The sequence below is a fragment of the Lissotriton helveticus genome, chromosome 3_1, assembly GCF_964261635.1.
Source record: "Lissotriton helveticus chromosome 3_1, aLisHel1.1, whole genome shotgun sequence".
Taxonomy (NCBI): domain Eukaryota; kingdom Metazoa; phylum Chordata; class Amphibia; order Caudata; family Salamandridae; genus Lissotriton; species Lissotriton helveticus.
The window spans coordinates 666,167,481-666,180,363 of record NC_136061.1 but is presented as its reverse complement, the minus strand read 5'-3'; the positions used below and the strand labels follow the sequence as shown (position 1 = coordinate 666,180,363).

Below are 12,883 nucleotides of genomic sequence, written 5' to 3'. Positions count from 1 at the left end.
CGGGTACGGCAACATGAGACCTGGCCCATTCCGAGGCATGGTACTGCATACATGGGTGCTCGCTGGCTTCCACTACTGTGGCTCGCGTCTCCATATAGTTGGGTCACTTCGAGCGCGTTGTACTTTAAAACAAACGCCGTCTCTGTATGGGGCGTGGTATTATACACACGGGTGTTTGCGGCGTGTTAATCCTGTGGTTCGGTCTTGCACAAATGGGTGTTTGCGGGTTGTGAGTACTGTGGCTCGTTCTTGCACGTAGTGGGTTCAACTCGAGCGTTTTGATATCTTAAGATAATTTACTAGAAGTTTAATTTGTTACGCCTGACGCTGGTGTTACATTACAAAAACTCAAACGTTACAATTTTTTTTAGGTGACTACCGTTCAGATACTTATCGTTTTTGGATTACAAAGACAAATATTCCACATGGCATAGGATGGACTTTCGCTTCTAAGGTAGGCGTTAGTCTACATCGTTACAATATCAGTATACAGCTATATGACTTGACTAAGAGACATTGTTACATGCTTAGAGTTAATCGCTTTGGAACAAATATTTATGTATGTTCTGTTTATCATTTCAGATATTTGTCATTAAGTGTATATAAAATCTCTTGGAAATTAACGGATTTCCGGTTTTTACATACACTAACACATGGAATAATATCTGAGTGGGATATATATAACTCCTGCAATTTGGAGCTTGATTTGGGGAAAGTTATAACATAAAGAACAGAAAAGAAGCATAAGGACAAAAAGCTCTCTTTCCCCCTTCCGCTATGTCTTAAAGATTGGAACTTAATACGCTTTGGAACAACTATTTCGTTAGGGAACATTGCATGTTTTTTTTAGGTTTATTATTTATTTTGTTGATGATATTGGACCTTAATGGCTCGTGATGACCATATACAGAAGGTATAGTTGTAAGCACATATTTACGAGTGGTATATGTGTCTTGGAGACAAGGAAGTGTGGAATTATATATCTTTGAAATTGACCTATATGTGGTTGGAAATGGTAATAATCTAACATTCCGTTACCTGCTGTGTGGAAATTCACTATTGACTAAAGTGGTAGGAGGTGGTAAAAGTGGAAAAGGACGCTTGAATCTGGTGACCCTATTCCTTGGAGATCAATAACATATCTTGTGGTTTGAAGATGTAATCAGGAGCAGTAAAAGTATCAATGATGACAAATGATAAGTTTTATGTATCCTACAGCCTTTACTAAAATTGCGTTTTTTTAAGGGACGCACGTGAGTCTGATTCAAAACTAGTACAAATATGATTGAGAGATTCGATCTAAACATGAGAGGAATTGAATTGATTTGGTTATCATTCCATCCCCTGTGTAAATAATACTGTATAGCACTTAAATGTTTTATGTTAAATGTCCGTTCCAATACTGTAAATATGCACTTCTTGTATATATGATGGAATGTCACGGCTTTCCCATATGTTGTGGTTTTTATGTGGGCACTGTAATGTTTTGATATATTTTTTATATATTTTGTGTGTTGTCTTGTATAGCACTTATACTGTTATTTTATATGTTTTTAAACTTTCAGCCCTGAAGAAGTTCTGTTCTCAGAACGAAACGCGTTGGCTGGTTTTTTCATAAAACGGATCATTAAATGAGCATTACAAATTCACATCAAGACTCAGCGTTTGTGTGTGAAGACACTAAGAAAGTTGTTTAGTTTCTTCAAGTTGGATGGGACTGATTTGCAAAGCGGTGCTTTTCCATACTGGATAAAAAATTGACTGCCTGGAGGCATGCTTGCTGCTTTGATGTGACCATGAAGGCCATGAGTCGTAAACTTCCATATGCCAAATGAGGTTCCCCTTACGTTAGTATTAATGCATTCAGCTTTTTGTAATGCCACATGACCTCAATATTTTTCTCAGCAGCAGCTGCATTCACCAAAATGATGGCTCAGGACATAAGGCCAGTGAAAGGAACAATAAAATACAGCATGAATGATGTATTTCCTATTACCAGTCACGGAAACACAGGAGTGAGTCATTGACACACTGGTGAAAGTATGTTTCCTCATAAAACAAGCATTTACAATGCAATGGTCTCGGCATTATTAAAGGTAGAGCTATTGGCATTGCTCATGATTTTTTTTATTTTTAAAAATCATAAATAAATGGCATTGTCATTTACATTGCCAATAGCTTAATCATTAAATAAATGGCATTGTCATTTACAATGCCAATAGCTTAATCGCTCGCAAATGCATGACCTATTGCATTTACACCCACACAGAGCCACCCAACAAAGCCACCCACACACATACAGAGCCACCCACACAGAGCCACCCACACAGAGCCACAGACAGAGCCGCGCACACAGACAGAGCCGCGCACACAGACAGACAGAGCCACGCACACAGACCGACAGAGCCACGCACACAGACCGACAGAGCCACGCACACAGACCGACAGAGCCACGCACACCGACAGACAGAGCCACGCACACAGACAGACAAAGCCACGCACACAGACAGACAAAGCCACGCGCACACACAGAGCCACGCACATACACAGAGCCACGCACACACACAGAGCCACGCACACACAGAGCCACGCACAGACTGTGGTAGGATGGCGCAGTTGTGCTGTGGAAGGATGGCGCAGTGGTGCTGAGGAAGGATGGCGCAGAGGTGCTGTGGAAGAGTGGTGCTGTGGAAGGATGACGCAGTGGTGCGGTGGAAGCATGGCGCAGTGGTGCTGTGGAAGGATATCGCAGTGGTGCTGTGGAAGGATGGCGCAGTGGTGCTGTGGAAGGATGGCGCAGTGGTGCTGTGGAAGGATGGCGCAGTGGTGCTGTGGAAGGATGGGGCAGTGGTGCTGTGGAAGGATGGCGCAGTGGTGCTGTGGAAGGATGGCGCAGTGGTGCTGTGGCAGGATGGCGCAGTGGTGCTGTGGCAGGATGGCGCAGTGGTGCTGTGGCAGGATGGCGCAGTGGTGCTGTGGAAGGATGGCGCAGTGGTGCTGTGGAAGGATGGCGCAGTGGTGCTGTGAAAGGATGGCGCAGTGGTGCTGTGAAAGGATGGCGCAGTGGTGCTGTGAAAGGATGGCGCAGTGGTGCTGTGAAAGGATGGCGCAGTGGTGCTGTGGAAGGATGGCACAGTGGTGCTGTGGAAGGATGGCGCAGTGGTGCTGTCTAAGGATGGCGCAGTGGTGCTGTGAAAGGATGGTGCAGTGGTGCTGTGGTGGGAGCTACACTAGAAGATTATTCCCATGTGCTCATTCATTAGCAACAAGCACAACTATATGTCAGTACTTCAAAAGCTAAGCAGCATGCACCTGTATCTGCAAAGGGACGGCGCTCCACTCCCCGATACCATAGAACACCTTTGGCTCCGGGCGCCTCAGAAACATAGGTCCGAGCCCCAGGGTGCCCTGAGAGGTGGAATATATATACCCCTGCCTCCCGGTGCCCCCCAACAGCTGAATATGCCCCCGTGTTTCCTGGTGTCCTGTGCGGGGTGGGGATGAGGGGTGGCTCCGCTTATCTCTCGCTTCTTAGTTCCCTTGCAGTGTGGGGGGGGGGGGGTGGGCGCTGGTGCAGCGCTGCTCTGTCCACACGGTTCCTAGAGCCCTGAGAGGGGAGAGGCTTCAAGGCACTGGGGGGGCGCACCTGGCTCCGCTACCTCCGCGCTTTCCTAGTTCTCTTGGAAGGGCTGGGCATGGGGTGGAAGGAAGTGGGGGATAGTACACATTGAGACCCGGGGAGAAGGGGGCTGCAGGTACGTCGGCTCGCTGTTGAAAGCCCTGCTCCCAGCCCTTACTCACCCGCACCAGGCAAGTGTCCAATTCCGTTAAGCCGCAATCGCTCTCGGGTGCAGATGGAGAACAGTGCATCACGGGAGCTCCGTCTGTGCCACGGATCCGTGCAAGGCCGCCTCATTCACAGGAGACACGGAGGGCAGCGCACTCTACCTCGGACCGCCACTCCGCCGTGGCCCAAATCGTGAATCCGAGCCTGTGAGATCCCTATAGCCCGCGGGGAAGCTCTGCTGCATTCTGGGGCAGCGTGCGACTTTCTCTCTGCAGCAGTGACTGGGGCAGGCGGGTGTCAGCAGGAGTGCTACAGGACGAGGACCCGGGCACTACGGACTCAATAGCGAGTGAAAAATTAAACACACATTTACACTTCAAAAGAAAGCAAAGCGTCGTATGCCAGCTCCATATTTCAAGTCACGATCCTGGAACTGCTGAAGGCGAGAAGTGCACTGATAGAAGCAGGGTCATTGATGTGCCTGAGAGGACGACTTCAGCTGAACATGTGTTTCCTGGTGTCCTGTGCGGGTGAGGGGGGGGGTTGGATGAGGGGTGGTTCCGCTTATCTCTCGCTTCCTAGTTCCCTTGCAGAGGGGGGGCGGGGGGCGCTGCTGCATGGCAGCGTTTACTAATGAAGAGGCCGGGGAGTGTAACGAAATGCGCGCGCGCTTATACAGTAGCCAAACAAAAGGGAATATAGAACATGAGAAGCCTGTCAAAGTGGCAAATCCCGCTGGGGCGTAGTCGGGTGCCATAATGCGATCAAAGAAAATGGCTACCGTGCTGTCCTGTTATCGAGTATACTCGGCGAGAGGTCTGGAGCGAAGCACTTCCGGGTCGCCGCGGGCAGCGCGGCGGCCCCTTCAGGTCACTGCAGGTGGTGGTCAGAGTGCTTCACAATAGGAACAGAAATGATCCATGGGACGAGTGAACACGTTAAGTTACATTAGGCAAAAGTGACAATTGTGAGCAAACAAAATACAAGAGGTAGCAAAGGGTACATTACAGGAGAAATAGACTGGGACCTCGGCGAGAGGGAGGGTGTAATGCCCATCACTGGAAAAGGGGCGGGGCTTAAAAAAAGAGAGAGAAACGCCCCAGAATCGCGTTAAGACGGGGCCTGAACTGAGTGACGCCCCTCTCCTCCAATGGCTGGCCAGCATTTACGAGGCCAGCCAATGGAGAAGAGGGGCGTGTTCTAGCCCCCATACTAGACAACATAAAATCTCGGACTCCGCCCACTGCGTGGACGCTAGACCAAGACCTAAAAAACAAAGCTTGTCTGCATTCAATATATTTTATATCTCACCAGGCTGTTGATGATAATATCAAAATGAGGGATTTCAAGTACCTCCATATTTTGGACCAGTATTGTCATTATGAGGGAGGGAAGCAGACTAAAGGCATGTACAGAACCCACCATTACTCTGCTTATATTTCAAGAAGAAAGGTAAACTACTCTTAAATTTACTATACCAAATCAGAGAATCTGGTACAGGAAGCTTCAGTAGAATTAACTTGTTGAGATTAGGAGTGGTACACGTGATACCAGTGTTCTTCTGTCCTCACGCCTGGTGGGTCATGACAATATGTTCAGTTCAGGGAAAACTTTATTTGGTTATCACAACCATAAAGCATAGTACTAAAGATAAAGTGTTTGTTTATAAATCAATTTCCATGATTTAAAACTAAGTTACATTAAAACCCTTTAAATTAAAAAATATATATTTACAGTTCATCCGTATTGCCAACTCATTTATAGCCTAGTTCATTTTGTTTTGCCTTCTTTACATAAGAGGTTGTTGACCAAGGTAAGAAATTTAGGGCCAGATGTAGGTAATCCAGATTTACAGATTCCAAAATACCGAATTTTACCGATTCGGTATTTTAGAATCGGTAAATGGGATGTAGGTATTCATTCGGTAAATTTTACCGAAACGGTAAGAGTCGGTAAATACCGATTCTGTATTTACCGATTCGGTATTTCCCATTCATCCCTATGGGATTCAGGCCCATAGGAATGAATTGGAATTACTGAATTGGTAAATACCGATTCGGTAAAATGGGGAACACATTCAAGGGTGGCAGGGTGTCACTTTGACACCCTGTTGCACCCCTGAATAGTGCATGGGTGGACATGTGGCATGTTGATGGGGTTCACTTAGACCACACTGTAACCGTTTATGGCTTTGGGAAGTGTGTTTCTGTCAAGAAGAGAATCAGGTCAATTCTAGAGATTATTTTTTTTAAATATGATGTTTTTCGGCTTTGATGTTCCACTACAACTTGCAAGGTGTAATTGTATGCGGATCTAGGCAACATTTTCAGCCACAATTGAGTTTTCAACTATTATTTTACATGTGTGCCTCTTGCCATTATCTTGATAAAAGCTACTGAATGGAGGTTCTGGCAGCACAAGGTATCCATAAGCTACAGCGTTCTTAGAGGAAGCTTTCACTAACGCAAACGTCGTCTCCTCAAAGGTCTCCGCTAAAAATGTCCTGTATGATTAGTAGAAGAATACAGGAGCTTACACCTTAATCATTATCCACTCAGGTTAAAAAGTGAATAATGGATAAACCCAGACTCTAGGTCTGAAAGTAAAAGCAATATGCACCCATACATAAAGATCAATAGTGGTTAAAGAGACCTCCAGTAAAAGCCTTCGGCGAACAGCACCTTATCACATGCTGGACAATAGGATCCAATAAACACACAACTCTGTGTGTGTTCAGCCTCTTAACACCACCAAATCTGATGAGAAAACCCACAATAATGTACTCCCTATAAACAGAACAACACCGCTCACAAAAACAGACCCACAATACAGCTAAAGCTCCAGGAGTCCTGCACAGCTATCACAGACAACAGTGCAGCACCAACAGGAGTCTCTGAACAACACAGCACTCACTTAACGAGTTTCCCCATGAGGCAGCATCTCATGCAAGGGCACCCTGACAATATGACTGCCATAAGAGAAGCCTTTGCAGCATGAATCCTACCACACCTAACGATGCAGTTATTCTTACAGCACATTCTTCTTTCATGTTTTCTTAACAGAGCACCTCCTGCATTACTCTCTCCCTTACACAACAGCCCTTCTCGGTCATTGTCACAATACAGTATCCAAAACCTAACACAAAATACCATGTAGTTCTGTCACAAAATCACAACACCAACAGAAGCATATGCGCCATATGGCACAACTCTTTGAGAGCTGCTCTTTCAGGTGCTCCATACAGAGAGTTCCTGACACTACAACAGATGCTGCAACATGAAGCTTTACCATAAAAACACACCTTTGCTTTGATCTCCTCTCAGTAGCTTCTTCAGGGCACTCTAGCCTTAAACTTCCCCGATACTCTGTGTATATGGCTTGTAACATGAAAAACATCCTACACGCCGGATGCCCTCGCCTAGGTGACGGAGCATATTTAGCCATCACAAATGAGGAGATGGATCACAAGTTTCCTCTGATGGTATGTGGTTTCTTACCTTCTGTCTCTGTTGGAATTGGGGTATCTGCTCCCCTACAGGTGAGTGCCCTATGGTGGACGCCAGCTCCTCCTCCACCTTCCGTAGCCAGGTGCTGAGCTCCTCGTGTGTAGATTGGAACTTGGTGGCAAGCTGCCGCGCCTGCTCGAGGGTCCGCAGGGTTTTGGCACTGGCTGCGGTGATCTCAGAGTACCGGGTCTTGATGCCATCTAACTTTTCCTGGATGAGAAGCACCTCTTCTCCTGGGGATGGAGATTAACAATAGGTTTGTTGTCAGTGCTGCGAATGGCCTTGCCTCCAACCTCTTCTGCACTAAAAATTCCACCTTCCTTAAACTATCTTAAAAACGTCACTCACTCCACTGCCTCCTCTCTCGTAGACGTGTCAATCTAATCCATAGACCCCTAAAGCTGAACCTCGAAGACAAATACTTGCAATCCTAGATCTACATCATGGAAAGTTCTTAGATTAAAAAAAAAACACAGACTATTTCCGGCTGACTGTAGGATGTCAGATGTTCTTTGAAAACAACCTTTTCACTTTTGAAAATAGTTTTTAGAAGAAAACCTTTTTTGTCCAACAAAAGCATCAATTAGAATCACTTTAAAATACATTTGGCTGCAGGAACCCTTACACACATCATTAAATAACAAATACTGCAAACATACCCACACTTTTTCATATAGGTGAGGTCTTATTGTCATGGGTTCTATAAGCAACACAATTCAGAGTGCACGGCAAGGTCAGTGAGGCAGTTACATTTCAAAACCTTTAACAACATAAAAACTCATTGGTCCCACATATCCATGTTATGCTCCTGTTTTAAAGTGGAGGAGGGTGGGTTACTCTTAAATAACCATTAGCGAGAACAAGGATTACAGCAACTAAGTTTCTCTTCTGAATCCATGAAAATTCTTTGACATCCATAAACAGAATAAGACAGAATGCCAGTACCTCAATCTGAAAGTGAGAAAAGCAGGAGAATAAATTCAATGAAAAAAGGTAAAATATCATGAAAAGGAAATGTGCAGAGTTGCATAGCCCACTTAAGTGACTATTTGGAAATGAACCAATTTTCCAGGTAGAGCTAAATACAGGGATATCGCCAAGATAGGCTGCATTCCAATCCTGACAGTGCACGATTCACCAAACTCTGGAAAATACCTAGGGCATTCTTCAAATCAAAAGGCATCACCTTGAATTGAAAGTGGCCTTCAGCTGTGGAGAAAGCAGACCTCTTCTTGGCTTCTGTAGTGAGGGAATATGTTAATAACCTGATATCAGGTCAAAGGTGCTCAGATACTTAGCTGCCCCAGCTTATCGATGAGCTCATCAGCTCTTGGAATGGGGGGGGGGGCATCAGTCTTAGTGACTGCACTGATTGACTGCACAAACCTCATCTCAAGTTTCCCCTTTGGGGCTGGGTTTGGGCACCCGTACCACTCGGCTGGCATATGGACTACTGAAGGGTATGGACTACTGAAGGGCTCAATCACCCCCCTGCTCCAACATTTTAGCAACCTCAGCCCTGATGCTGGTCTAGGTCAAACAATCTATAATTTTTACTCTTGACAGGAAGGCTGCCACCGGTGCCCAGGTCATGGGTACACCATGTTGTCAGAGCTTGGGTCAGAAAAAACAGTCCAGCAAACTGCTTCAACAAGTGATAGCAGTCCCTTTGTTGCTGGACTGTCAGTGTGCTTAGTCACAGGAGGCTTTATTCAGCATTGCTGCTGGTATTCTCTGCACGTATTTGAGCATGATTGTAGCTGATCAAAGACCACTTTCTCATGGTGCTGCAATGGATGGATGTTAGTACTGCTGTTTTTGCCTCTAGGGTGTGTTAACCCACTGCTGCTTTTACATGTTGTTGAACAACTCCATTAAGCTCTTAGAAACTCAGTCCTTTAGGCTGATGGCCATGAAGACTTTGACATCCGCCTTCATTTTTATACATTTCTTTGCCCACACACCCTGCAGTGAAACAATGGAGATCTGATAAATGGATGGTCTTGTTTAGTTTGCTGCACACACAGCAATAAATAAGCATACAATGATCATGGCAACCTACGTAGGACTACTCAACGGAAGTGGCACAGATCAGATAACTCTGCCAGATCTGGCAACTCTATCAGAGATCATACCATCTTTGCATCCCAATGTGCACAGTCTGAGTTGTCAAGGATGTTCACCATACTTTTCATCTAGGTGTGTTCACTCTGTGACTTGCTCTTTTTTTCTGCAAGTGCTGCAGTTGAGTCAGAGGAGTTGCTGAAATGCTTAAAGACGGATTACATTATAAGAGTATTTGGCAGTTGACTGTCGCCTTGTAAAAGATAATTTTGGTCCAGTGACAAACTTTTTGTCTTGCTCACAATTAAATCTTATTAAAGATGGATTTAGAATAGTCTCTGCCGCTCGTAGCCGTTCCCAGTGAGGACACTTTGCCGGTTTTAATAAGAATCCTGCTTACCTCTTTACTGACTCTTGACAACGTGGATTAACTCGGACCCTGGGAGCTCTGCCGATTTTGGGCGTGAAGTGAAGACCGCGGGTGGGACTACGAGGCCCAGCCTGCACAGCGCTTTTCACCTACGCTGCAGCTGGGGCCTCTTCCCGTCCCTTCCTCCCTGTATATAAATTACAAACATCTCCGCGCTAGCGGGACGCGCGCGGGACCAGCCGGGCTAAGCCCGGGCAAAGGGAGGGCCGTCTACAGCCGTCCAAGGCCGATCCAGGCAGAGCTGGGCCACCCCATTTGGTCCTAGGTTCTATTATTATTATATCAGTACATTGTTTGCCAATAGCACATATTGATATTATATATCCTTGTAATAATACAATATTAATTAAGGCAGATTTGTCATCATGGTCTTACGTTCAGGGAAAAGTAGATTGGTTACCTTGAATACAAATGCTGGCCTAGTCACGGGCACTCTGGATCAGTTCTTTAAAAGGACCACCTGAATATTAGAGAAGGAAATAGCCCTTACTGAAAAACGTTCATCGATTGATATCCTGACTGGTAAGCGGTGATCCCTGGGTGTGATTGGGTCTGTTGCAACACCGGCCCGTGGTAATGATTTGGCCCCTTTGGTAGTTACTAGCCCAATCCCCTGTCTACTAGAGGAGGGGTTAGCTGGTTCTGATAGTGGTACCGTATCGAGCTTAATTGCACCTGGTTCCCTTTCTAGTGACCAAAGTTACAGAACATCAACTCCTATCTTACCTATCCCCCCTATTACCGCTTCCCTGTTAGAGCAAGTAACTGATCAGGTAATGGACGAAGGTAATAAAAATGGCTCTGTGACTCCCAAATCTGGGAAAAAGAAGAGAGGGGGCAGACATAGGAAGAAGAGTGGCCCTAGATTAAGCAGATTACCCAAAACCCCAGGGTTTCCCCAGAGTGTTTAGTCGAGCCTATAACCGTAAATGGTGTTTTATCTGAAAATGTTTCACCCCAGAACAAACAGAACTTCAATGATGACCTTCTTGTTAAGATGGAAACACTAGTAAGGTCATTAATATTGCCCCTGATTAACCGAACAAAGGTAATCAAAGAAAAACTTGATCAGCTAGAGTTAATTGCTAAAGAGAATACGTCAAAAATGGATATGTTGAATAAAAGTATAAAAAGTAATGAAGTTAGAGTCCATCCTGCTGCACCATCAGCCAAGGTTAAGTCCACTAAAGTTGCACATTCTGTGACCAATGTAAATGTTGCAGATCAGAATACACAATCAGTCTTAGTGGAGAATGGTGTGGTAAATAGGAAAGTCACAGGCCCTAGAAGGTTCCCTCTAATAAGGCTCCTACTTCCAAGCAGGGGCCGAAGCAGTCTCTTAGTAATGCACCTCAAGCTAGACAATTGACAAGAAATAGGCCCCTATGTGTAAATCTCCCCCCCCCCGGAATCAATTCCTTACACTATTATCTTAATAAGGGTACCAGAACTAAAACCAGAATCCCAAGAACTAGATAGGGAACTCAAGAATAAGGTTATTTTCTGGCTTAGTAGGAATAGGCGATTACCCCCGGGCTCCAATACTGAGATTCTAGGTGTGAGGAGGGTGGCTTGGTTAGGTCACAGCACTAAGGATCTCGAGGGGGATTGCATAATCGTTAACCTTAGAGACCCCTGGGCCGTTGATCATATACATAGGAAACCACGGTTTGGCCGTTTAGGTGACATCCAATCAAAAGTCCTTCATTACTTTTACCCCCATGCAGACCCTGGTCTGGCATGCATGTCACAGAATTTTGCTAGGGGCAGACCTTTCGGCACTAACAGATAGGATGGGGTTTCACATTATTTGCCACTAAGTAATAGGTTTGATCCCCTCATGGGTACGGAAGGTGTGGATTGACTCTGGAAGGATTTTACTGTTAACAGGGGGGCTGAAGAAGTTATGGATAAGATTATGGCCATTAGCCCTATGAAGAAAAGCTATGATGAATCAGTGGGACCTAGGGTTAAGTTGGTCAGCAATATAAGTCAATCCCCTAACCCGTTGACTGTTCATATAGTAGCCCATGGTGGGGGGGAGGTGGGTGGGGGGAGGGGAGGGGTAGTTGAACAAATAGAAATGGTACCTTTGGCTAATGAAAAGCGCAGTAGAGAGAATACCACACATATAAATCCGCCATCTCGTGATGTTCTAATTAATAATATAGGAATAACTGAGGGCGAGAGTGACACCTTTCACCCAAAGGCAACAGGCCCCTTGGGCAAAGGAGATAGTTGGGTTGAGGGTAGCTCTTTTCGCCTGATTTCTTGGAACATAGCTGGCTTGCCACGGAGGCTGGAGGATCCGGTGTGGTTAAAATACATTGAATCCTTCGAGATTCTTTGCCTTCAAGAAACTTGGTGTAGAGTGGATTATAGCCTGGATGGTTATCAAATGTTTAATGTGCATGCTGAGCCTACACTAGCAGGAAGAGCTAAAGGTGGTCTTATAACAGCTATTTTGGTAAAACATAACCAATTAAAAATGATCCTACTGATGGAATCTCCATGGTACCAAATGCTCATGATCAAGGATTTATTCTCAGTACCCCTGCTTTTAATAAATTGGTATTATAATATATTTGATGTCAATGCTACCTCGGTTATTGAAAAACTACAGGATGAGATTGTTAAAGTGACTAACATGGTTTTCCCCCTTTTTATCATTTGGTTAGGTGATTTTAACTGTGTTTTGTGTGAGCTTAGTGGGACCAGAGTGTGTGGCTTGATAGACTCAAGTGATCAGCCTCTGGCTCACTTTACACACTCAAAACAGGGGGATGCATTAAATAATATAGTTATGATTAACGAACTATGTATCCTGGATATGCCTAGTTTCTCTAGACCATCGGGTATACCCACCTTTCAGGGTTCAGGGGGCCGGGTGAGTACTATTGATTTCGCATAGGTCTCTATCAGGTTTGCTCATCTTGTTAGGGATTTTCAGATTGATGTGAATCCTGCCAGCGACCATAACCCCCTAATTGTGAGCTTTAACCCTGTTCCTGAGAAAACTCAAACCCTGGAACAGCCAATAAAATATAGTCAGAACCAGGGGGTCACTTTAAGGTGGGACAAGGTAGATGTAAGGCA

The 12,883-nt window shown here is 45.2% G+C and overlaps 1 protein-coding gene across 4 annotated transcripts in view; it reads right to left on the bottom strand.

Annotated features, from left to right (window-relative positions):
• MACF1 (microtubule actin crosslinking factor 1) overlaps positions 1-12,883 on the bottom strand; it is a 990,087-nt gene that overhangs the window by 247,042 nt on the left and 730,162 nt on the right. For all 4 annotated transcript variants that reach the window (XM_078680764.1, XM_078680763.1, XM_078680765.1 and 1 more), the window contains one exon: positions 7,285-7,526. In XM_078680764.1, the coding sequence (XP_078536890.1) occupies positions 7,285-7,526 (242 nt within the window). The remainder of the gene's footprint in view (positions 1-7,284; positions 7,527-12,883) is intronic.